Below are 27,854 nucleotides of genomic sequence, written 5' to 3' on the forward strand. Positions count from 1 at the left end.
TACAAATCAGTTTTTATTCATAACATGCAGAACATGACTTTTTGTTCACATATATTTTCATGTGAGTGTGTACAAAATATTTACATCTACTTGTTATATTTTCAGTTACTTTATGATGCAGAAGAAACTTGAGTAGAATTTCATAATACAGTCACATAGGAATTGTAAGTAGTTCAAAGATAAAGTATTTAAAATGTTATTTTAACTGAATAGGAAAGTCAGAAGTCATTAAACTCCTGAAAATTGTGTTTTTATTAAAACTTAAACTGGATAAAATATAATACACTACAAAGGTTTAGCCTCGGTATATCAAAAATTATTACTAGAATGTTAATATATTTAATATAATGATGCGTAGATGATTAAATAGGTAAATATTTGTTTTTAAGAAAAGCTTTTGTCTCTACAAGATAAGGTATATCATCTATTTTTAGGGTAGTTCTTTTGAACAAACTCAGAAATTGCTAACAAAGTATCAAATCTCGAGTTTACTTTAATTCTTTTATGTTACATTATTTTAAAGTAATGAAAAAGTGAAAGGATATCTAGACTTTGACATAAAATAACTAAAGATTAAGCTATGATTTTAAAGACTATTATATTAAAGAACATTATCTTATTGCCAGAATTAATATTTCAGCAACACTGTAAGTTATTGCTTTGATTACATTAATTAGATATTAAACCAAGCAACATTAGTGTTTAAACTTTTTAACTCTATACTTGAAAACATTATAATTATTCAATTATTTCAAATCTTCATAAATTGAGAAAATATCTTTTTTCTCCTATATTTCTTTATACTTAATTTCCTGAGAATAAATTTTTTATCTGCCTCTTATTTCTGCTAGTATTCATGTAAAAAACAGGCATCCTCCTAATAAATTCATATTGCTCTAAGACAGAGCTATAATTGTAGGTCTACTAAGCTTTGGGTTATAAATATTAAACTCTGTGGTAAATCACTTACTGAACTCGCTTAATAGATCACTCTATCACAGCTAGATTGAATAATTCTTTGAACTCAAGGGCGAAGAATTGGAAAATATATTTGAAGAGGGTCTTTTTAGAAAAGAAAGGAAGAGAAAGCCTTACTTCTAGTCAAATTCAATTTATGTCTCTAAGTTGACTGCAGATTTCTGCTAACGCTAGTTAACAAGAAGCCTAATTACTTGTGCCTGGTGTAGTGGTCACAGTAGAGTTCATGAGAGGAGCAGAAGTGATAGAGGAAAGGAAGATGAAGAAATGGTAAAACTCAGTGAGTTCCTGATTAGATGATTTCTCCATCTAATCAGGAACTCACTGAATTTTACCAAATCATCCCCATAACAAATAGCATCTCTGAGAAATGCATTTTTCCCACCCAAGTATCTGCAGTGTAGTTAGGAGTTTTGTCTCTTCTTTCCAAATATGGATATCATAGGTAAAACTAACGTAGGAAAGAATTCTTTTTTAAATTTAAGTGACTTTAAAAGGTATGTATTGAATTTCAATAATTTCCTTTTGTTCCACCATACCATCAATCATGCCAACTTGTCAAAATCAGCTAGTTTTCTGGAGCCACAAAGTGTTACAATACAAATCAAGTAATGTCACTATTAGTTTCCAAATCAAAGGCAATCTTCAAATCGAAGACAAAAAATAATGTTTTATATTCCAAGGAGGACAAAGTCAGACGTGTAATATGAAAGTAAATTGGTGACATAAAACATACTTCACAGCAGAGTAGAAACCCTGACAGTCTCCTGATATTTGTTATTGGAAGGGACACTCTGGTTACAGCTTGCTCCATCCTACTCCTTGTCTTCTTGTTTTCGAGAATATGCAGTAATTATAACATATGGGTATGAAAATGATGTTAAACATTTAGAAAATGTTCAATATGATTGATATTGAACATAGAATTAATCATTATGTTCTTAAGACCTCAAATAGCATCTCAATTTGCTGAACTGAAATGAATAAAGTAAAGCACTAAGATCTCAATAGTAGCAACTCCCATGCTTTTATATGTTTATCTCCTCTTTTTAAAGACTAAATTATTTTAAACCTTAATTCTAAATTATGTGGCAAACTCCTTAGGGGACTCTATGTTCTCTGACTTGATAAGCCAAGGAACGGACAAGAACTTGGAAGAGTGGTAAAGGAATCTGTTCAGGTGACTGGCTAGATTAATTTGGATGGACCCTATCAAGATTTCCAGACAAACTCATGGGAAGCTACTCTCTCTTTCTCTTCTTTCCTGTCTTCCCAAACTTCCAGCAACAGAACAGGCAACATTTTGTGACCAGAAAGATAATAGTTGCCACACAGGCTAGCAGGAACCCAATCACATCCAAAGAATGGTACTGGTACCAGGTGAGATCGTAGGAGGCTGGCCGCAGGTGTTTGGCTCCTTTGTGGCGCATGACAAACTCAATCCAGAAGACTGCTCGATCCAGGGGCTTCACAGGCTGATCGTGGTGAATTCTTGATAACCTCATAGCATTCTCTTTATAGCTAAAGTTTAGATACATAGACAATAAGTTGAAAAATTCATTAAGAACATATTTTTCAAATTATGTATTATTAAGTATATTACATGATTATATAATAAATATGTCATAGGTGATATAGCCAAGAGCACAGAATGCATATGACAGTAAATTTCCTCTTGAGATATTTCTAGATATGGTGGCCTATCAGCTGGAATTCGTTGGATGTTTCATATTCTAAGTAATAATTGGAGGTAGGGGAGAAAATAATTTCTAATTAGAAACAGGAATGTAGACTGTGTCGATTGAGAATACAGAATTTTGATCTCACTTGCTCAGTGTAATTTTAGGAACAAGACAGTGATAGGAAGTAGCATTGAGTAGCAGGTCTATGATAAAGAGACCCCCTACATCCCGCTAGATTTGTTCTGGAGTGTTAGTGTTCATGATAAGCTAGTCTCAACAGTAGCAGGTACTGGCTTCTGTCTGTGGTCTTCATGACCCCTATATTTCACACCACACTAAATAGCTTAATGTGAGCCTACAGGCAAAAAGTAGGGCCTGAGAGTCAGTAGATGCTGAAATCTGCTTCAAGCTACAGATGGTTGCAAGTGCCAGTGGTGAGAAGGGACAAGGGCAATAGCGAGAACACTAACCCTTCTCACTTCACTCAAGGAACAAAATACCAGAGAGGGGTTTTAGTTTAAGGTTTTGGGTGGCTGATCTAGAAGAAGGATTTCCATGGATTTGTGAAGGAGGTGAAGGAGGGAGGTTATTCTTCTACACTGAAGTGCAATCATCATTTGAGGAGAATATAGAACATTAAATTGTAGAAAATAGTCGAGCAACATGTAAAAAGTTCTGAGGAAGAGAATTGTGAGCAAAAAAATCTATACAAAGCCCTCTTGGCTTTTGTTTTTTAAAAAACAGAGTAGGCTTTTCTTAATATGCAAGAATTTACAGAATAAGTACCTCTTGATATATCTCAGGAAAACAAGGAAACAAAAACAACAAAAGCTCCAAGACATAAATAAAATACATGTCAGAGAACAAATTAATAAAAACAAAACACTTCAGGAATAGAAAGACTGAGGTAAAACACAAATGGCACCATTAAGTCCATTTAAATACCAAAGAATGGTTGAGTACTGGAAATTGTGGTCATTGACAAGATGTGTACATTATATGCCTTAACTATGTAATGTTGATAATATGTCAAACAAAAATTAAGATGTGAGGTTTAAGAGACGTGGGCGGTAGGTTGAGAAATGATTTTATAGGGAGAAGTCATTCTATATTGATGAAAATTGGAAACATTTAAGAAATAATTATTCTATTCTCTAAAGTCAATTTTTGTTCATGGGTGTGTATGTAATTCTTAGTAAGTAATGAATCTATTTTATTGCAGAAATATTTATCCAAAGTCTGGCAATTCTTTTAACTTGACTAAAGTTTCTTTCTTTCTTTCCCTGAATATATTTATTTGATTTATTTGAACTAACATAGCATAATTAATGTAATCATTTATTCTTGAGAATTTATTTATTTATTTATGCTCGCAGTTATTTTATTTGAAATTAAATAGTATCACCAAGTAACATCAAAATGAAAGGATTTTTTCCAGCCTTACTGAGATATAATTGAAATATAATAATGTGTAAGTTTAAAGTATACAATGCATTCATTTGTTACATTTATATATAGCAATATGACTACCAATGTAGCATCAGCTAATACTTCCATCACATTACATAATTACCATTTCTTTTTTGTGGTGAGAACATTTAGGATTTAAACACTTAGCAACTTTCAGCTATGTAATAGAGTATTATTAGCTATAATCACCATGCTGTACAAAGATCCCTGGAACTTATTCAACCTACACATTTATGTTTGCACCCTTTGACCAATATATCTCCACTCCCTGCAACCCTAGGTCCTGGTAACCACCAGGGTCAACTCTCTGTTTCTGTGGGTTTGTGTTTTTAGATTACACATATAAGGGATACTATAAAGTATTTGTCTTCCTCTGCCTGACATTTCACTTAGCATAATGGCTTTAATGTCATCTATGTTGTCACCAATGGCAGGAGTTCCTTCTTTCCCACGAGTGAATAATATTCCATTGTATTCATATACCACGTCTTCTTTATCTGTTCACCCATTGACAGACACTTAGGTTGTATCCATATCTTGGCCATTGTGAATAATGCTGCAATGAACATGGGAGTGCAGATATTTCTTCCATATCCTGTTGCCATTTCCTCTGGATATATACCCAGAGTAGGATTGCTGAATCATATAGTAGTCATATTTTTAATTCTTTGAAGAAACTCCTTACTGTTTTCCATAGAGGCTGTAGCAATTTACATTCTCAGTGGGTATGTGTTCTCTTTTTCTCCACATCCTCACCAGCACTTGTTATACCCCATCTTTTCTTGACAGCCATTCTAACAGATGTGAAGTGATATCTCATTGTGGTTTTGATTTTCATTTCCTGACAATTAGTGATGTTAAGCCCCCTGTAGTGTACCTCTTGGCCATTTATGTGTATGCTTTGGAAAAATGTCCATTCAGTACTTCTCATTTTTCTGTGTGTTTTTTTTTTTTTGTTTATTTGTTTTGTTATTGAGTTATATATGTTATTTATATATTTGGATGTTAACTCCTTATCAGATATATAATTTCAAATATTTTCTCCCATTCCATAGGCTGCCTTTCCTTTGGTAATCATTTCTTTTGCCATACAGAAGCTTCCTCTTTCACATAGTCCCATTTGTTGATTTTTGCTTCTGTTCCTTGTGCTGTTTGTGTCATATCCAAAAAATCATTGCCAAGACTCATGACACAGAGCTTTTCCTCTATGTTTTCTTCTAGGAATTCTACAGTTTGGGACCTTATATTTGGTTCTTTAATCCATTTCTAATGAATTGTTGTGAGTGGTGTAAGATGTATAGTTTCATTCTCCTGCATGTGATATCCAGTTGTCTCAGCACAATTTTTTGAGGAGACTATTCTAATACAACTGAATATTCTTGGCTACCTTCTCAAAATTAGTTGACTGTGTATGCAAGGGTTTATTTCTGGGCCCTTAATTCTGTCTATTGGTCTTTGTGTCTTTTATTTTTTTGCCAGAACCATCACTTTTTTTTTTTTATTACTATTTGAAATTAGGAAGTGTGATGCCTCTGGCTTTGTTCTTTCCCAGAACTCCTTGGGCTATTTAGGGTGTTTAGTATCTTCATATAAATTGAAGATTTTTCTTTCTATTTCTGTGCCCCAAAAGGCCTGAGAAGCTGATTGCTCAACTCATTCTTCCTTTCCCAGTGAGGAACTCTTTCTAGCTGGGAAGTTCCCTCTTGGCACTGAGCAATGCTGCCTTGGGTATGGAATGATATAGGCAAAATAAAGCTGTATTCCTTCTCTTCTTGGGAGATTGTTCTCAGTTCTCTTCTTTCACTTCTTTGCTAAAATTTCTTGAATGGACTCTAGAGCTCTCCTGGAGCTGATTTTGTTCATGAATAGCTTTCCAATTATTGACTTTGTCAGGGGACAGAGAAGCTGGGTCTTCTTGGTCACCATTTGGACCTCACAATTTTACTCTATTTTCTTTCTCTTGTTTTATATTAAAATATAGCAATATAGAATATTTTTTGTTAAAAAGCAGCATGATCCAAGTTTTATAAAATTAGTTCTTTTTTGTTTTTTATTTATAAATTTTCAAAAGGAAATATCTGAAGTATTATTTCTCTATTGGTAAATGGTTATAGCTGCATGAGGAGAGATAAGTGATTTTCAATTTTTGTTTCTCTGTTTTTTTGTTATATTGCCTAAATTCTTTATAATGGTAATTTCGGCAGTTTTTAAGAAATAATTATTATTATTAAAAAAATAAAGATTTGTGTCTATTAAACAATAGCTTATTTTCTTTAAGTAAATTTAGTGTTTCTATTAGGTTGTAATCTATTACCCATTAACAACAGGTCAACCAAAACGCCTCCATAGAATTTGAGAAGTAAAAGACAATTGTATTTGATATTATTTATGTGCTGGTGATTACTTAAAAGAAATCAATTTAAAATTGAATGAAACAATTTATTTCTTTAAAAATACTAGATACTTCTCAGTAAAGAATATATTCTGTACTCACGAAGGGTTGTTAATGACTGACTTCAAAGCGTTAAGCAGATCAGCACTGGTCATTGTACGCATGTCTACGTCAACAGCTACCCCTTTGGCCTTTATACGAGCAATATTATCAACCTGATCACCAAACATAGGAATTCCCACCATAGGGACCCCATGGTAAATAGCTTCATAGATCCCGTTGGTTCCGCAGTGAGTGATAAAAGCTCTGGTTTTGGGATGACCTAACAGGAAAAAAATATATCATTATTCTAAGTTGTGAGAGTTTCAGAAACAGAAAAATCATGACACCTGTATAAATCATTGATTCAATTAGGCAGCATCTAATATAGAATTCTGTGCCATGAGGCCATATATAAAGTCCTATACACTCTAAAGAAAGCAGTAATTAGTTATTCCAGCAATTAATTCATTCCAAAAAACCTCTGAGAAGGTTTCTGTGGCATTTAAATGATGGAGAGTAGTTGCCAGGTAGACAAGTTTTTGGGTTAAGGAATACATTAATAATAAGGAATGGAGGGATTGAAGAAACTAAAGTCTTGTGTGAATGGGGAAGAGAAGGTAGGATGTTCAGGGTTTCAGTGGGAGAATGTTGGCATAACAAGCTAGAAAGATAGACTTGGGCAAGATCCTGAAGTACTGTGTTTAAGAAAATTGGATTTTCCACTTGATTTTATAGTAACAAGGAGCCCTTTATAATATTACAAATGATGAATACACTTGTCATATTTTTATTTTCAAATAGTTATAGTGAGGCAGAGAGAAGACAGGTGGTTGAAAATGGATGCAGAGAATCAAGAAGTGTTGAAATATTCTATGCCAAATTTAATGAGAGCCTGATCTAAAGGTATGTTGATTCTGATTCTGAGGAGGGAGAGATTGGATCATAAGTGGGAGAATTACAACTTCCATATTAATGTTAGAGCCTGACAAAGATTTTCTCCTTGACAAAACTCTATTCAGGCTCCTCTGAACTCTCCTCTCAACGAGGCCATGATTTTTGGGCTTCTGTGTGTGGGCTCTGCATTGTCTAATTTTAGCAAGAATCCTACAAAGTCAGTTTAGTTAGTATTTCCCAGCCTCAATATCTGATCACTCTTTATATCTGATCAGTTTCCTAATCTGTCAGCATCCCTCAGGTGATGTCTGATCACCCTGACCTGCCTTCAGCAAGAATCTGGGTAAGTCAGTTTAGCCAGGGTCTCCCCATGCCCCTGAGGTTTCCCAAGTGTAATTTTCCATCCAGTGACCTGCCCCCAACTCTGCTGCTTGGCTATAAAATCCTTACTATTTTTTGTTGTATTCAGAGTTGTGTCCAATCTCTCTGCCTCACTGCAAAAGTCCATCGCAGTAGTACTTATACTCATCACGATGGTCTTAAATAAATTGTGCCTTACAGTCTTTAACAACTGTGATGAATAATTTTTTCTTTAACAAGCTCCAGAATAAATGTGAAGAAGATCACATTAAGGGATTTTTCTGCTTGTTTTGAAGACAAGTTTGTTGGATTTACTTGTAATTGAGTAATCATTCAGGTTATCCGTCATTCAATTGTGTTTAGTTTTGCTTCTCTTTGATCTTACCGAGAAGATCATTCTGTGGAATCCAGTCATACAGCCGTGTATTGGGTCCTAATGTATCTGGTTTCTTTCCTGTGTATCTCCACAGAACCTGTTAAGATAAATACCTTTACTCTAATAGAAGATTTTCAGAATCACGTGATTCAGTTACTTAGAATTAATCTAGTTCAATGTTTCCATGTAACAGATGAGTAAACTGAGGCCTTAAGTGATTAAGTAATCGTTGTTTTTAAAGCTTTGAAACTACAGCTATGTTTTCAAATATTTGCAATAATCCTTATAAGTAGGCTATCATCATTGGAGGAATTCTCATTTAGTAGATAAAGAAAAACAAAGACAGTCTTATCTGAAATAATTACATATTTGTGTTATTAAGCCATTCTGATAAAGAGAATTTTTTTTTTTTTGAGGTAGATTAGCCCTGAGCTAACATCTATGCCCATCCTCCTCTACATTATGTATGGGAAGCCTGCAACAGCATGGCTCAACAAGTGGTGCATAGGTCCGCTCCCGCATCCGAACCAGTGAACCTCAGGCTGCCAAAGCGGAGCAGGCAAACTTAATCACTGCATCATCAGGCTGGCCCCCTTGGTAAAGGAAATTTTTTAAATGGAGTTTTCAGAAGCATAGGAGAAGGATGTTACTTACAATCACTTTAAGAATTTGCTAGTGTTTTGAACTTTGTTACATACTTGGTAGTCACATAGAAGCAACATTGCCTTTTTTGTTATTATGGTAATATATACATAATGATATTTATTATTTTACTCTAAGTAAACAATTTGGTAGTACTAAATATATCCACAGTGTTGTGTAACCATCCCCACTGTCGACACCTCAAACATTTTCATCATCCCAAATATAAACTCTCTGTGGTTAAACAATAACTCCCTATTTCCCTGCTCTTCAGTTCCTGATAGCCTCTATTTTACTTGCCGTCTCTATGAATTTGACTACTCTATGTACTCATATAAGTGAAATCATACAGTATTTTTCTTGTTCTGAGGGGCTTATTTCACTTAGCATTTGTCCTCAAGCTTCATTCATGTCGAACGTATTAGATTTTCCTTCCTTTTTAAGACTGAATAATATTTCCAACTGTGTATATACTACATTTTGTGTATCCATTCATTTTCTATTGTGAATGATGCTGCCATGACCATTGTGTACAAAATCTGTTTGAGTTCCTGCCTCAATTCTTTTTGATTTATAGCTAAGATAGGAGTTACTGGGTCATATGTTAGTTCTATGTTTAAATTTTTCAGTAACCACAAAACTGTTTCCACAGTGGCTACGTCATTTTGCACTTCTACCAGCAATGCACAAAAGTTCCAATTTCTCCACATCTTACTAATACCTGTTATTTTCCGTTTTTTTATTAATGACCACCATCGTGAATGTAGAGTGGTATCTCATTGTGCTTTTGATTTGCATTTCCCTAATGATTAATGATGTTGAGTATCTTTTGACCTACCTATTGGCCAATTGTATATCTTCTTTGGAGAAGTGTCTATTCCAATCTTTTCCCATTTTTGGATTTTTGTTGTTACTGTTGAGTTAAAGGAGTTATTTACATATTGGTGACATTAATCCCTTATCAAACATATGATTTGCAAAATCTTTCCCAATCTGTAGACATTGTACTTTGTTTTCTTAGTAGTATCTTCAATGCACAAAAGTTCTTCATTTGATGAAGTCCAATTTATCTATTTTTTCTTTTGTTGCCTGTGATTTTGATGTCATTATGTATGAAATCACGGCCAAATCCAATGTGAGAAAAATTTTCTACAATATTTTCTTCTGAAATTTCATAGTTTTACCTCTAAAGTTTAGGTCTTGGACCTATGTTGAGTTAATTTTTGCATATAGTGTAAGGTAAGGGTCCAACTTCATTCTTTTGCATGTGACTATCAAGACTTTACCCGCACTATTTGTTTAACAGACTGTCTTTTTCCACTGAATAGTCTTAAATCTTTTTGAAAATCAATTGACCATATATGCAAGGGTTAATTTCTGACTTTGTCTTCTAGTCCATTGGTTTATATGTCTGTTCTTCTGCCAATAGCACACTGTTTAATTTATTGTAGCTTTATATTAAATTTTAACGTTGGAAAATGTGAGTCCTCTAACTTAATTCTTTTTCAAGATTGTTTTGTCTATTTGTGGCTCTTGCAGTTCCATATGAGGTTGAGGATTGGATTTTCCATTTCTACACAAAAGGCTGTTGCAATTTTGATAGGCATTGCATTGAGTCTGTAGATTCATTTGGATATTGTTCGTATCTTAACCATGTTAAGTCTTCCTATCCATGAACATGGGATGACTTTTCATTTATTTAGGTCTTCTTTCAGGTCTTGCAGGAATAATGTTTTGCAGTTTTAATATACAAATATTTTGCCTCCTTGGTTATATTTATTCTTAAGAATTTAATTCATTTAGTTGCTCTTGTAAATGGAATTGCTTTCTTAATTTCACATTCAGATTGTCCATTGATGGTGTATATAAGAACAACTGATTACTGTGTATCAATCTTGCATCCTGAAACTTCGTTGAATTTGGTTATTAGTTCTAGTGCCTTTTTGTGGATTCTTGGAGATTTTCTTACATAGGATGATGTCATCTGCAAATAGAAATAGTTTTACCATTCCCTTTCCAATTTGGATGTCTGTTATTTCTTTTTCTTGTTCAATATCCTAGGCTAGAACTGCTAGTACAGTGTTAAATAGCCGCAGTCAAAGCAGGCATCCTTGTGTTGTTCCCTGTCTTAGAGAGAAAGCTTTCAGTTTCTCCCATGAAGTAAGATGTTAACTGTGGGTTTTCCAAAAGTATTCTTCGTCATCTTGAGGAATTTTCCCTGTATTCCTAGTTTTTTGAGCATTTTATCATGAAAGAATATTGGATTTTGTCAAATTCATTTTTTGTATGTAAGTTGAAATCATTGTGTGTGTTTTTTTTTTTTCTTCATTCTATTAATGTAATGCATTGCATTGATTTCTTATGTTGACACACCGTTGATTTCCTTGGATGAATTCCATTTTATCATGGTGAATACTACTTTCAATATTCTAATATTTTGTTGAGGACTTTTACAACTATATTTGCAAGGCACTTTGCTGTGCAATTTTATTTTCTTGTGACGTCTTTATCTGTCTTCTGTATCAAGGTAAATATGGCCTCACAGAACCATTTAGGAAGTGTTCCCTCTTCTGCAAATGTTTGGAAGACTTTGAAAAGGATTAGTTCAGTTCTTTAATTCTTCTTTAAATGTTTGATACAATTTACCAGTGACTTTTCCTTGTTGAGAATTTTTTGATTACTAATTCCATCTCTTAATTTATTATAGGTCTGTTGAAATGTTCTATTTCTTCTTCAGTCAGTTTAAACTTGTGTGTTTCAAGGAATTATCTATTTCTTCTAGATTGTCTAACTTATTGGTGTACAATTATTCATAATATCCTCCTTATAATCCTTTTTATCTCTGTAAAGTTAGCAGTGTTGTCCTATGTTCATTTCTGATTTTACTTACTTGCATCTTCTTCTTTCTCTTTGCCAGCTTAGCTAAATGTTTGATAATTTTGTTGATCTTTTCAGACTCAACTTTTGGGTTCACTAATTTTCTCCATTGGTTTTCTATTCTCTGTTTTATTTATCTTTGCTCTAGTCTTCATTATTTCCTTCCTTCCGCTAGTTTTGGGTTTAGTTTGCCTTCTTTTTCTAATTCTTTAAGATGTAAAATTAGGTTATTGATTTTAGATCTTTCTTCTTTTTCAATATAGGCATTTGCAGCTACAAATTTCCTCTGAGAACTGTTTTCACTGCATTTCATAAGTTTTGGTTTGTTGTGTTTTCATTCATTTTTAAAGTATTTTTTCATTATCCCTGTGATTTATTCTTTGACCCTTTGGTTATTAAATTCAATAGCATACAAAAACTCTTCTCCTTTATACCTCCACCCCCTTTTGGTTAATAATATCACAAAATACATATTTATACATTGTTTTCCTAATAACAAAGATTAGTAATTGTTTTCCATGCATTTTTCTTTTCTATCACTGAGAAAGTAAAAAAATGGAGTTACATTCAAAAGTGCAGAAATACTAGCTTTAATAATTGCCTTAGTCGTTACCTTTACTGCAGATTTTTAATTCCATATAGTTTTGTGTCACTCTCTAGCAATCTTTCATTTCAATTTAAAAGAGTCCCTTTTGCATTTCTTGCAAGGCAGGTTTAGTGGTAACAATCTACCCCAACTTTTGTTTATCTGGGAATGTCTTAATTTCTACTTCGTTTTTGATGAAAATTTTGCCTGATACAGAATCCTCCGTTGGCAATTTTTTCTTTCAGCATTTTGAGATTATCAACCCGCTGCTTTCTGGTCTCCAAGGTTTCTGATGAGAGATTGGTTGATCATCTTTTTGAAGATCATTTATGTGATGAGTTGCAGCTCTCTTGCTGCTTTCAAGATTCTCTCATTGTCTTTGCATTTCAACAGCTTGAATATGATGTGTCTTGGTGTGGATCCCTGAGTTTATCCTACTTGAAGTTTGTTAACCTTCTTGGATTTCTAGATTCATGTCTCTCATTAAATTTAGGACATTTCAACCATGATGGCATCTCACAAGTCTGTTAGACTTTGCTCACTTTCCCCCATTTGTTTTTCTTTCTGTTCCTCTGACTCAACAATTTCAATCATCCTTTCTTCAAGTTTGCCAATTCTTTCTTGTGCCTGCACATATCTGCTTTTCAATCCATAAGGTGAATTTTTCATTTCAGTTATTGTGCTTCTCAGCTCCAATATTTTTTTTGGGCTTTGGTTCTTTTTATAATTTCTTTCTCTTTATTGATATTTTCATTCTTTTCCTATATTGCGTCTTCTCTTTATCAATGTCTTCCTTTAATTCTTTAAGCATCTTTAAGACAATTGTTTTAAAGTTTTTTCTAGTAACTTCAACTTCTAAGCTTTCTCAGGGATACCTTCTCTTAATTTATTTTGGTCCTTTGAGTGAGCCATACTTTCATATATTTTTGTACACCTTATGATTTTTGTAGAGTCCTGGACATTTGATTCTTATAACACATTAACTCTGGAATATGATTCTTCCCTTTCCTTATGGCTTGATTTTTCTTTTCTTTTTTGATTGTTGAATGGGTTTTATTTGCCAATAATCAGCCTGAGGTTAAATATTACATCATATCTGACATTTTCTGAGCCAGTGTCTCTCCCTGGACATGCACATGGCTTTCTAAATTTGACCATATGTGCGGTTGTTTTAGACTGGCCTATTTCTTAGGTATCTGGCTCCCCAATTGAGAAAGAGGGAAAAAAGGAAAAAAAAATAGTGCTGCTCCTTTAAATTTCCTGAGAGCTGCTTCAGCTAGTAAGGCTTGACACAACTGTGGCCAACTTCCATGCCTCTACCTCAGTGATTAAAAGCAACAATTAACAATCGGAATACAGAACCTCAATATTTGGAGTATATGGTCTCCTGCCAACCTTAGCTCCACCAAATCATACCTGAAATACAGGCGTTTTGCCTGCCCTGGGCTTGGATGATGGAAGATGTGAAGCTGCTGCTATGCTGAAGGCTAAAATTGACCAATTTTAGCTCATCACTATTTACCAGCCATATGTTCCTCTGGAAGGTGCAAGTGCTCAGCTAGACCTCTTTGTTCCGATTTTACTTCAAACAGTTACTTCAAACAGTTTCTTCTTGTATAATTGTTGTTTACATGAAGAGATAAATCCTTGGTCCTTCCTACTTCACCCTGATGGCACCTCTAAGCATCATATTTTAATGTAATAGAAAATTCAATATTTGCATGATGATCCTGTTTAGATTAATATTTAAATGAGTGCTGATCCACGAACAACTTTTGAAAGAAATCTGGTTATCAACACAAGTATTGCTATGATCATTTAGAACTTAAAAATGTCATTTGTTTTAATGTTGTCTATTTTAACTAAAACTGAAAAGGAAAGTATCCCTGGTAGTATAAGAATAACATTACCCAGTTATAATGAAGAAAAATGTTAATAAAAAAATCATATCATGTAGGAATATCATAGAGTGAACTGCACTAAACTTTTACTATTTTACTGAAAATATTTAACTGTTTAAATAGAAGAATCATTATTTAGGAGTATTCCAGGAACCTAAGCTGTCAGTTCCAGGCTCAACCAGAGCCTGGTCCAAAACCATTAATTATGAGGAAATATAGTTCCAAGGAACCTGTAAATTAAGGCCATGTTTTTGAATATCTTTTCCTTTATTCTCTGTCATGTTAGTTGCACTTTGTGTGTATGCCTTAGATTTATAAAATAAGCAAGAACAACAAAACAAGATTAGATTACAAGATAGATGATATGGAAGTCTTAAAACCTAGCCATAAACCTGACAGATTGTTTAAGATCAGTGTATGATTTAGTTTTAGGCCATTATTTAAAGAAAATACTGCAATATGCTTTCCTGATAGTATTTCCAGTTTTAAAGCAAGAGACAGTCAAATGTGTTCAGCTACTCTCTTCTAACATTTACTCTCTCTCTTCTAACTCTTTCTTTAAGGCTCAGTTAAATCAACAGTAACAATAGCAATAACTTCCTACATTTGTGAAGTACACTTTTTCTTTTTTGAGGAATATTAACCCTGAGCTAACATCCACCGCCAATCTTCTTTTCACTGAGGAAGATTGGTCCTGAGCTAATATCTGTGCCCATCTTCCTCTATTTTATATGTGGGATGCCTGCCACAGAGTGGCGTGATGAGCGGTGCACAGGTCTGCACCCGGGACCCAAATAGGCAAACCCCAGGCCTCCTAAGTGGAGTGCGTGAATTTAATCACTACACCACAGGGCCAGCCTGGTTAAGTACACTTTTAAGGAGACCTTCAGGGATTTCACAAAAGCTACTTTTCAAAAAATAAGATTATCTGACCTTCTGTGGAATCTGGGCAAGGGCTGATGCAATCATGTTAGACTTTTCTTCTGTGAGATTGTGGATCATTGACCCCAGGGTAAATATTACAACTCCATCTTTTCCAGAGCTCTGGACAAACTCTTCTAACTCCTGTAAAGAAAACAGTCCTTGTAATATAAAGTCTAGAGTTATGAGAATACAATAATCACGCACTTTTTTCAATGTATCTCACTTATTAAAACAGTTCTGCCTTTTCAATAAGTAACCATTTTGAAGTATGTAATATGACCTGAAATCACTGGTTATTAGGCAAATTAAAAATGATTTAAATTGAAGTTTCCTATCAAGCATGGTCCAAACATTTTGGAGGTATGTCTTTGTGTTTACAAATTATTGACTACTAGTTATCTTCTACCAGATGCTGAGCTCTTTACATGTATCATTTAACTTAAGTACACAGTCATCTTAAGGGATATGTGTACGTTTGCTGATGAGAAGGTTGTCTCAGAGAGATTAAGTACTTTCTTCAAGGCCACACAGCAGTAGGTGGCAGAGTCAAATTTCTAAGTTAAGCTTGTTGATTGAAAAGCCAATGACCACATTTAATATTCTCTACTGTCTTCTAACATCCTCTCCACAATGCTCCAAATGAAGAACATTTGACTCTTACTTAAGATAAATAGCTCTGGTACTTCATTTCATATTTAGCCTTGGATACTGAGAAGATTATCATTAATTTTTATGTTGAATCAGCCATTATAATGACATGCTAAAGGTATGTTTACTTTTTTTTTCTGTTTTGTAAATTTAAATTTTCTTTCATTTTTGTTCCATTTGTACTTTATATAAGCTTCTAGAAACACATTTAAGAATGAGGTAACCATATAATTTTCTGACCAAATATGTATGGCTTTGAATTCAAAATTCAAATTGCATATTTAATCATGTTGAAGTAAAAAAAAAAAATCTTTTCACCCCACATTTTAAGTACTATCCAAACTAAGCCAATCAAAAATTCAAAAAAAAAAAAACGTATCTGAGGGTTGAACAGGCAAGACAAATTTTGAACACATATACTTGACAATATTGGGGAAACAAAAATAACCAATATGCAAACTATTACAAATAATAGTTGGCTGGATTTATAATCACTACACAAAAATTAATAATATTTTTTCACAATAACAATGATCAACCTGAAAGTTTAAAATGTCATCATTCACTGTAATAATTAAAAATATAAACTGCTTAAGAGAACAGATACATGCACTTTTATTGAAATAAGTTTAAAATTCTGGTAAAAGACATCGAAGAAGATCCTAGTAGATAGAGAGGTATATTGTGTGTACTGGTCGGTGTCCTCCAGAGAAATAGATCCAACAGGATGTGTGTATATCTCTCTATTCTATCTACTGTCTGTCTATCTATCTATCATTCAAGAGAGATCTAAGGAAGTGGCTCATGTGATTATGGTGCCTGACAAGTCCAAAATCTTCATGGTAGACCATCAGGCTGGAGATCCAGAGAAGAGCCAATATAGTTCAAGTCTGAAAGCCATCTGCTGGCAGACTCTTCTCTTACTTTGGAAAGGTCAGTCTTTTGTTCTATTCAGGCCTTCACCTAACTGAGTGAGACTCACTCACATACTGGAAAGAAATTTGCTTTACTCAAAGTCCACTATTTGAATGTTAATCTCATCTAAAAATACCCTTGCAGAAACATTCAGAAAATGTTTGACTAAATCTCTGGGTACCAGGCAAATTGACAGATAAAATCGACCATCACACTCTGGTTATAGATGGATTGACTTAATATGTAAGGATACCAATCTTTTTAAAATTATTTTTTATTACCTAATTATAAATATAGGTAATTATAAAATTACCTAATTGTCCTTTATGGGAAACAAAAGAACAAAATGTGGTAAATTCATACACCAAAATTCTCTGCAACATCAAGAATGAATGAAATACATTTACAAATAGAAACTTGGATACATATTTAAAAAACATATAGAGTAATAAAAGAAAGAATATGTGAATTACAGCATAACATCACTTACATAAACTCAAATCAATGCTATATATTGTTCAAAGACTCACAGTTACCTATATAAATTGGAATGAAAGAATAAATATTAGGTGCACTTGACCAGGTGTCTACTGATTGTAGGGTAATGTTGGAGAAGAGCATAAAGGAAAAATGTAGGAAAATAAATCAAAAGGAGTGTCTGCTATGGGCTGGTTATGGAAAGGTGTGAGTTGAGAGTATGATTAACACATTCTGAGGACCTGAGGTTCAATCAAAGCAAACAAAAACAAAACTTAAATTCCATGATTCCACAAACATATGTTTTAGCATTCAAAATCAAAGTGACATTTTTTTTCATGTTGTAGTGGGAGGGAAATTTTTCCCTTTTCTTCCCAACCTTTCCCTATGTCTCCCTTAGAAGGAAGAGATGAAAGTCCATTTGAGTCTTACTGTAGAACCCTGATTAGGCCACATATTCTAGCAGATTATTTAGCTGAGTGTGAGAAGAACACCTAGACACGGGTGAGTGTGGCTCTTCCTCTACTTCTGTAGATGGGGTCAAAAGTTTAAGAAAAAAATAGCCTGTTCCAAAGATATTCCTTGGATACTGTTTAAATGAATCTTACTACTCTGACATAGCTGCCTGATTACTGATAAGGTTTTGACTCAAGGGAAGAAGCAGCTGTGGACAGTTGAGACTAAACAAATGATCCAGACTAATTTACTGCATAGAAATTATAGCACAAATGTAGTTGACAAAAGGGCTTCCACTTATTTATCATATGAAATTGTACAGACACTAACTCAAACACAGCACACAAATATGGTTATTGTTTGTGGAAAGATTCAAGTTTTACCAGGTTCTGTCATCATGTTTCTGTCTATTAAAGCCTCAAACCTCATGATTACTTTACTTTTCACTCTTAATATGGGTTACTTTGCACATCACATTGGCTGTTGTATTTGTATCTAAGATGAAGATCTGCTGTCCTTAATCTGCTTTTTAGATTTAGGAATATTGTTGAAAATCTTGAAATATTCTAATGCCAAAATTTAACATGAATTATTCAAAAAATCAAATGTTGTAAAAATGCTTTCTATATTAATGAAACTTTACTGCCGTCGTGGAGTTGGGAATAAATTGTTTCATGAGTGTGAAATCCTGTGCATTATTTGAATGCAGAGATGGTGATTTTGCTTTTGTAGTGTCTGCAAGGCTCCACTGTGCTTTGGTGGGAGGAGAGAGGAGACAGGGGACATAAGATTTCACCGGAAATACCTTAAAGCTCTGACTTTTTCTGGGTATTCTTAAAGGTCATACAAGAAACATTAAATATATCCTTCATGCCACATCATTGGTAAAATAAATAGATACACACAGGCTTATGTTATATATAGATATATGTGTGTGTTATTGGATCAATAAGGGAGTAGGAGGGTTTGGAATATATTTGAATTATTAAGATGTAGTATATATGCATAAAAGTAAGTCTCACACTGTCCTAACTATTTACTTCTATGCTTTTAGAATAGAATCTTTGAGGTACACAGATATTTTATCCAGAAGTATGAAATAATACGAAGAAGGCTCAAAATATGTAAGGGATAACTTTCTGAGCAGAAGCTATGGTTTAGAAAATATAGAATGGATATCCAGTATTATTCAACTTGTCAAAATTAAATTATTGTATTCATATAACAAGATAATGTAAAACTTTCTGTTACATGATTTAAAAATTACCAAATATTTTCAGCCTCTTCAATGAACATTTCACATACTTCCTTGTCTTACCACAAACTTGGGTCTTGCCCTATAATCCTTTCACTATACTCTACTCATTTTATCCTACCTGCATCAGGGTCCAGACAGAGGCTTGATCTGCGTCCTCCCCTTTTCTGCCTGCATTTTCAACCATTTTCTTCCCTCTGCTTCTAAAAAATATCCTTGTCCTTATGTGTTTAATCTGTATTATCAACTACTCATGCTCACTATGCCACCTGTCAGACTTTCAGGAACACCCCTGTTCACAGAAGCCTTTGGCATCTCGCTCATAGTCTTCTGCTCCTCTGCAATTTCTGTTTTTACCTAGGGTGACTTAATCTGTACAAAATCACGTCTTTTTAATCCTTGACATCATTAATTTAAAACCACTTCTTATGGAAAAGGAAAAACTGTTGAGGGAGTAAAAAAATTGGTGATTTCACAGCATTTAGGGACAGGGAGTGATGAATGAGTGGAGCACAAGGGAATTTTAGAGCCGAGAAACTATTCTGTATGATACTATCAGGGTGGATACAAGTCATTATACATTTATCAAAACGTATAGAATGTACATCACAAAGAGTTAACCTTAATGTAAATCATGGACTTTGGTTGATATTGATGTGTAATTGTTGGTCCACTGATTGTAACAAATGTGCCACACTGGCGTGGGGTATTGATGGTGGGGGAGCTGTGTGTGGGAGGGGGACAGGAGACAGGTGGAAACTCTCTGCACTTTCTATTCAACTTTTCTATGAATGCAAATGGATCTGGAAAAAACTCTATTAATTAAAAAGTTTAAAAAACCACATAGACCTGTCCCCTGAGATGAGGACACTTGTGTTCAGTAGTCGCTGACTAGGCGCTGCATTGGCACTTCCAATTCAGCATGCCCAAATATGAACGCATCATTTTCCTTCACAATTGTTCCTCTTTAGTTCCTTGCCTTAATAAATGCCCAAATTTTCTACTAAATTGCCTATACAAAGAAAGAAATAGAAGAAAGACATACCAAGAAACAAAAAGCCAAGGATTCGTTCTTGAACTCTCTCCCTTAACCTCCATCTCCAGCCAATCACCAAATCCTATTAACTTTCTTTGAAATACATCTTAAATCTTTCGACTTCTACACAAAATTGGTATCGTATTGTAGTTTGAATTTCTATATAGTTTCGTGCAGGAAATATCGCATCTGTATCTTAGCTCATTTCCTGCTTTAAATCTTATTCCATTACAAAAAATTCAGTAGCAAAGATATATGAAAGGGAAAGCCATATCTAATTACTGCTTAAAATTATGCATTGGTCCTTCACTCAGCTTAAATTTGAAGTAAAGAATATTTAGTATTGCACACTTTTTTTTCCACAACCTATTCCCTGATTATTTCTCCAGTATAATTTCTCCCTTCTATTCAAATCAAACAGTTCATTATTACTGCACTTCGGCCATATTTTTTTGACAAACCATCATATCTCTATTTGATCTCTTTTCAAATTATTATAATTTCCTCACTATTGTCCATTTCTAAGACAGGGTGATGCTAAATAACATGCAACTACAAAATCTCAGTGGCTTAAAACAGCATTTTCTTTCTTCCTCATGCCATAAGTCCATCTATTGAGCTGCAGTTGGTACATATATTCTTTAATCCAGAACTCAGGTTGACAGAGTAGCCAGTATTTGGAACACAGCCTGTTGATGTAACAAAGGAAAAGAGAATTCTGGAGTATATGGACTTGCCAATTAAGTGTTGGGCCTGGAAGTGCTCCAGGACACTTTAGCTCATAGTCATTGTCCAGAGAATACTTCACAGTTCCACTAAACTCAGGGCTAGGAATTTCATTTCTATCCAATATCTGGCATACTTGATGAACATCACTAATGATTGCCATGATAATGTTATAAGATACCTATGGCAGCATAATAGTCCAAGAGGATAATGTCCACTATTTCCTATGTCCATGTTGTCAGTTTGAGTGTCAAACACTATAAATAACAAACCAGAAATCATTCCCCAAGACAAATACTCAAGGAAGCAAACATAAGGCATTTAATTACCTTCGGGAGGGGCTTTGCAGGCTTGCAGTGTAGTCCTCCAACAAATTCAAAGTGAGGTAGATAAGGGTAAGGAAATTCAAATTCCCAGGAAGTTCGAATCAACCACATTTCAGCTTTCCCCATAGTCTCACATACTGTGGTAGGTTTTCCTGAATAAAAATGAAGAGTGATAGAGGACAAAGAAACTGATTTGTTAACTGGAAAATACTTTACCATCCAATTTTCTAAGAAAAATCCTTAAAGAACCAATATTGGGCCTATGTAACCCATGTGAAATCAATTGACGTCCCCCCAATGAAAAGTAAACAATAATGAGATTATGAATAACCAAACAAGGATTTCAGTCTAGAACAAGGCCAAACGCCTGCCAGGAATATTGTCTTCCTACCTGAGCTAAGCCTGAGCCCTAGTCCCTGCTCAGAGTTGGCAAATGCTCCCAGCAGGAACAGGGAACTCAGGCAGTGATCCTCAGCTCACGGTGGCTCTGTCTCCTCCTCTTCTCCAATTCCAAGTTATCTCACCCTTGGTGCTCCAAAAGCCTTTTGATATCTTTGAAAAATGACTTTTGCAATTTATCTAGCTTTTTATAGTGTTTTCAAGTGTGCTTCCATAACTAATTACATCTTACCAGGAATGGAAATCTTTTAATAAATTTTGAAAGTGCTTATCTCCTTTGCTATAGAAAATGAAAGTTCCTGTTGCACAAGACTTTGTCTTCTTTGGAGAAGATATAGCACTGCATAATAATCTGCGGGCAAAATATTTGCTATTCTGACACATTTATTTGTAAAACAGTACAAAAGGGGTACTTTTCAAATGACATGGTAGCTATTAAACATTAACAGAAAAAGAATGCTGAATTAAATCTTTTTCCTTAGTTTGCAGCCAGTGCTTCTTTCTAAATTCCATTCAATTATCGTGGTATAAGAAAGCTTACCCAGAGATTTAGCGTCCTTTCAAAATATATATTCAGGATTACTGACATGAGGAAATTGTAACTACTGTAGAGTTTCCCACCATATGGCTTTTTGAATATTCTCTTTGGTGTTCTAAGTGCAGTAAAGTTTTGATCAGAAAATATGAGGGATTTTGAAATGACCAGGACAATCTACCTGTATAAGAGGTCACAGGCAAGTATCAATACTTTATGAGTTTGAGCCTGCTAACAACAAATGTATTCATAATTCAGTTTTGTATTCAATACTTATCCCATTTTGGTGTCTTATTGGTGTCGGCCATGGGTATAATCTTATTCTCTTTGTGTGATGCTTTGCTCCATCACTCTTTTTATGACAGTTTTATTGAGACATAATTTATATACCATATAAGTCTTCCTTTTAAATACACAATTGAGTAGTTTTTAGTATATTCATAAAGTTGTGCAACCCTCACCACAATTTAATTTTAGAATATTTTCTTACCCCCAGAAGAAATCCCATGTCCATTGGCAATCATTCTCCATTTCCCCCTCTTCCCAGCCCATGATAACTACTAATCTACTTTCTGTTTCTACTTCCCTATTCCAGAATAATCTTATTTGATTTCACATAAATGAAATCATATACTATATGGTCTTAGGTGCTACCTTCTTTTACTTAGCGTAATATTTTCAAGGTTCATCCATGTTGTAGTATCTATCATTACTTCATTATTTTTCATTGCCGAATAATATTTCTTTGTATGGATATACTTCATTTTGTTTATCCATTCATCAGTCGATGAACTTTTGGGTTTCCATCTTTCACTACTATGAATAGTGCTCCTATGAGCATTCATGTATATATTTTTAGGGACATTTGTTTTTATTTATCTTGGATATGTACCTAGGAGTAGAATTGCAGAGTTACATAGTTGATTCACCCTCTTTCATAACAAGATAATATCTTTTTCCTGTTAAATCTTTACTTAGTAATAATCTACTGTGCTTAATGCATCTTATTGAAATGAAGACAACATAGTACAAGAAGAGTAAAACATAATGGTTTTTGATAAAGAGCCTATGAGACTATGTTCCAAATTTGGAAATCAAAAGAAACCACAGCATGCTTATTTGATACCAGGCAGGGGCATTGTTGAACAACAAATGAAGGACTTTTTCAATTCTTTAGGAAAATGTGCTTATATTTTACTTTGTTGTTTAGTATTGATTTACTATGGACTTCTGAATCTAGATACAGTAACATTAAGTGTTAACTTGCATATTTCTGTCTGGTAGAAAAGATCACCCTCCAAATTATGATTTTATTGCCTATAGGACATTAAGCAGTTTTGTGTCTAACCTAGTAGTATTAGCTTAACATTCCTTATTTTTCCCAAAATGTTTATAAATAGTTTCTCAAAATATTTTTGAACCATATTTGCCATCTCTTGATTTCCTCCTCGATGAGTGGAACATATCTATGGCATGCTTCACTTAATAATTCTATAAGAGATATGAGTTATATTTTTAAAAATTTGAAAAATATACTTAGAATACATTAGCAAGAGAAGATTCTATTTTCTGAATAACTGAATGATAACATATAGTTAATAGGATTTTTAAATTTATGAGAGTCAAGAAATGTTTTCCTTCTATTTATCAAGCCTTCATTTTTCTTTCTAAGATTATTGATATATTCCTAGAAAGAATATTCTAGAGTGCCAAGAGTTAGGAAAGAATCAGAGACAGAGTCATACCCTATCATTCATGCTTCACTATGTAAGAGGTTCCAAAACTGACTAGGAAACTGCTAGAACAGAAGTAAACAAAGAATTTAGATCCAGTGGTAGATCAGTCACTGCCTAATCCAGGACTCAGAAAACGTCTCCAGGATGAGATTTTAAGTTATCTTTTCTCACTTTTGCCTTTTGCTACTTGAACTCTGACCATGGATAAGTGATGGATGCAGCATTCTCCACCTGCATTTTTTTAGGGTCAAGTCTAGAAGGAATAAGCACCTGCTCCTTCACAGAACATCCAGAAAAAGTCTCAGTGCAATGTGTTGGCCTTCATTAGGTAGTATGCCTTCCTGAACATCTGTCATATTCCTGGGCAACATACTTCATTAGAAGCACTCATATTTCTTGTGAGTTGGTGAGGAAATAATTTCTCAGAGAAAATTTAGAACACATACCAGAAGAAAGGAGAAGGGTTGCTGCTTTAGAAAATAAAGGATCACAACTACAAAGGAAAATGTTAATACATTTTAGGATAAAGACTTTACTAATGATAAGCTATTAGAGATACTTCTGTTAAAATTGGCAACACAGAAAGCAATCCTAAAATTCATATGGGACCACAAAAGAATCCAAATAGCCAAAGCATTCCCGAGAAAGAAAAACAAACATGGAGGAATCACACTATATGATTTCAAATTGTATTATAAAGCTACAGTAATCAAAATCATATGGGACTGGCTTAAAAACAGACACAGACCAATGGAACAGAATTGAGAGCCCCAAGGAAATCATTGCTTATTCAGTGAACTAATAACTTACAAGGGAACCAAGAATACTCAATGGAAAAAACACAGTCTCTTCTGTAAACAGTGCTAGGAAAATTGGACATTCACATGCAAAAGAATGAAACTAGGCTCAATCTTACTGCACTCAAAAAGATTAACTCAAAATAGATTAAAGACTTAAATGTAAGACCTGAAGCTGTAAAACTCCTAGAAGAAAACATAGCAAAAATTCTTCTTGAATTTGTTCCCAACAATAATTTTTTCGACATGATGTCTAAAGCATAAGCAACAAAATTAAAAATCAACAAGTGGGATTACACAAAATTAAAAAGCTTCTGCATATCAAAAGAAATGATCAACAAAATGAAAAGACAACTTATGACGAAATAGGGGAAAGTATTTGTAAACCGTATATCTCATAATTGGTTAATATCCAAAAATATATAAGCAACTCATACAACTCAATAGTGAAAAAACAAATAATCCAATGAAAAAATGAGCAAAAGCCCTGAATAGATATTTATCCAAAGAAGATATTCAAATTGCCAACAAGTACATGAAAAGATGCTCAACCTTACTAATCATCAAGGTAAAGCAAATCCAAATCACAATGAGCTATCACCTCACACCCATTAGGATGGCTATCATCAAAAATACAAGACATAACAGATGATGGCAAGAACATGGAGAAAAACGAACCCTTGTGCACTATTGGTGGGAATGTAAATTGGTGTGACCACTATGGAAAACAGTATGGAACTTCCTCAAAAGATTAAAAATATAACTACCAAATGATCCAACAATTCCACAATCATTATCTCAAAGAAATGTCTGCATTCTCATTTTTATTGCAGCATTATTTAAAATAGCCAAGACAGGGAAACAACATAAGTATACATTAATGGATGAATGTGTGAAGAAAACATGGTATATATACAATGGAGTATTATGAGGCCATGAGAAAAAAGGAAATCCTGCCATTTGCCTCAATATGGATGAACCTTGAGGGAATTATGGTAAGTGCGGTAAGTCAGACAGAGAAAGACAAACACTGCATAATTTCACTTAAATGTGCAATCTAAAAACACAAAACAAAACAAAATAAAACTTATGGATACAGCGAATACATTAGTGCTTGTCACATATGGGAGTTGGACGGTGGGTATAATAGGTGAAGGTGTTCAAAAGGTACAAAATTTTTGTTCTAAAATAAGCCCTAAGGATATGATGTACAGCATGGTGACTAGACTGATTAATACTGTATTAAAGTTACTAGTAAAGTCATCTTAAAACTTCCCATCTCAAGAAAAAAAATTTGTAACTGTGTGCGGTTATGGATGTTAACTAGACTGATTGTGCTCATTATTTCACAATATATACAAATATCAAATCACTGTTTTACACCTGAAAGTAATGTAATATATGTCAATTATATCTCAAAAAAACCCTAAAAATGTAAATATGGTACTGATTCCTGAAAGATAACTAATTGATTATGCAAAATTATTCTTAAGACAATTATATGAACACTTTTTTGAAGTGAAAAACTCAATTCTGTAAAAGGAAAAAAGAAGGGGTAAACGGACTTGCTGAAATAGAGAGAAACATTGTGCAAAGGGTCAAAGCTCACTAGTTGACCTCTAATTCATTCTTGAATAGAATGAGAACAACAAAACAGTGAGATAAGTTAAAAAATCTGTAAACAAGTTCCTTCACAAAAAAAATCTTCCAATTTTTCCCTTTTTGGGAGACAAGAGCAGATGAAGCTAACATACATACGTTTATTTTCTAGTTTTTTACTCACCATGTGACAAGCCCTGCAACCAAGCCACCAAGCCTGGATAGGATGCAAACAGAAAGCCTAAGAAATAGCAAGTTAATCAGAAATAAAACAGGGTGTACAAAAGAAACAAAGAAGAGAGAAAGAGGCCAAAGTGTTGGAAATCACACTGTTAGATGTAGGTTTTCCAGATACCTGAAAAAACTAGTAGCAGCAAGCAGGTTTTGTGTATAAATATAAAGACTATTCCTTCTCTGATATATTGTAAGTACTCTAACATCTAAAACAAACAAACAAAAGAATCCTTTACTTTGGCTTAGAACATCTTAGCCACTCTTTAGCCACAGCTTCGATACTCCAAGACCCACAGGGGTTTGTGTCCTCACTTAAAAATACCTTTTTAAAGTTTTTATATACTCAGATAAATATTTACATTTTACATACAAAATAAAAATCCTTATTACATACAAATTTCTCTTACCTAAAACCTTGCTATAATACTCATTCCATTCCGGAAGTAGAAAATACGAATAGATCACGCCACTCATGACATACAAGAACCAATTCCTCAGCCTCTGTACAAAAGTCATGTTGTCTGTCAGCCCTGATGTGCTACCAGGAACATAAGAAGAAGAAGTTGGAAGCCCAGCACACAGTCTTTCAATGAAATTACCGAAAGAAAACCTAAAAGAGTATACAAATGGAATATCGAGAAGCTCAGCCAACAACTCCCCACAAAAACTTAAAGGATCAGAAATGCAGATATCAAACTTAGCTGCCTGTAGCCTGCTGAGTAACTCCTTATTTGTGATAGCACTGTCACATACTCTTTTGGCTGTCCTTGAAAAACGGTTGCTCATTTCTGTTAGTTTTACTTGCATGTCCCACCATGAAAGTTTTGGCAGTTCAAAAGCAGCTACATAGAGAACAGTATTGAGCTCTTCCAGGAGAGTTTCCTTAGTTACTGGAAGTTGAAGGATCTCTACATTAAAGGGAATCTTGGTGTGATCCATTAGAAGGCTTGGTGAAGGTACCAGAATGGTTATTTCATGCCCACGAAGATGGAGCTCTTCCAGAATAACTTTTAAATTGATCCAGTGACTAAAATCCATGGGCCATACAAGTACTTTCCCAGTCCTCCCAGAGTCAAAGAAACACAGATGCAGCATGAAAAGGACACAGAAGCCTTTTGCAGTCTTCATCATCAGCTCCTGCTCTAACAAAACATAGGCTTAAATCAAGTGTGTGAAGTTCACAATGCAGAGATCTCTTCCTTGGCCCTCTCAACAATTTATAGTAGGTCGGGCTGAACTTTGAACAGCATACTTTGTATTATTGATTAAAATTAAATGCAATTGCTTTGATAAGAAAAAGTTCAATAAAGTCAACAAGAGAAATTAGGAAGAAAATACTCAAAGTCAGAGTTTCAAAACTTCTTTTAGAGGTTATGAAAATAAAGAGGATTAAAGTTAAACACAAATCTAAAGTAATTTCTAAGTGATGTTAAGAAAAGCCATCACCATGTGATGCATATTCAATTAAGATTGGCATTTTTTGTATATTTTTCTCTGGTTTCATTTGAACAGAATTGTTTCTCTAGCATTTTTCTTATTGATAAGTCTGCTAGAAATTCTAGACAAGAAGAAGGCTATCATCTACTGCCAG

At 34.0% G+C, this 27,854-nt stretch overlaps 1 protein-coding gene across 1 annotated transcript; it reads right to left on the reverse strand.

Annotated features, from left to right (window-relative positions):
• Positions 1 to 27,456, reverse strand: LOC106826096 (UDP-glucuronosyltransferase 2C1-like). The gene is made up of 6 exons (XM_014833251.3): positions 26,671 to 27,456; positions 20,967 to 21,115; positions 15,134 to 15,265; positions 8,204 to 8,291; positions 6,625 to 6,844; positions 1 to 2,499 (listed from the first exon to the last, which is right to left on the reverse strand). The coding sequence occupies exons 1-6, from the start codon at positions 27,392 to 27,394 to the stop codon at positions 2,220 to 2,222; spliced, it is 1,593 nt and encodes a 530-aa protein (XP_014688737.3). The 5' UTR covers positions 27,395 to 27,456; the 3' UTR covers positions 1 to 2,219.
• Between the last annotated feature and the right edge of the window lie 398 nt (positions 27,457 to 27,854).

This window comes from Equus asinus, chromosome 3 (genome assembly GCF_041296235.1).
Source record: "Equus asinus isolate D_3611 breed Donkey chromosome 3, EquAss-T2T_v2, whole genome shotgun sequence".
NCBI lineage: Eukaryota > Metazoa > Chordata > Mammalia > Perissodactyla > Equidae > Equus > Equus asinus.

What these genes read in the sequence shown, in the direction of transcription:
- LOC106826096 (XM_014833251.3), bottom strand. Translation starts at nt 27,394, where the DNA reads ATGATGAAGACTGCAAAAGGCTTCTGTGTCCTTTTCATGCTGCATCTG. An exon ending in GTATTATAGCAAGGTTTTAG is followed by an intron (nt 21,116 to 26,670) that starts GTAAGAGAAATT and finishes ATTTTTATTCAG; the next exon opens with GAAAACCTACCACAGTATGT. An exon ending in TTGCCCAGATTCCACAGAAG is followed by an intron (nt 8,292 to 15,133) that starts GTCAGATAATCT and finishes TTATCTTAACAG; the next exon opens with GTTCTGTGGAGATACACAGG.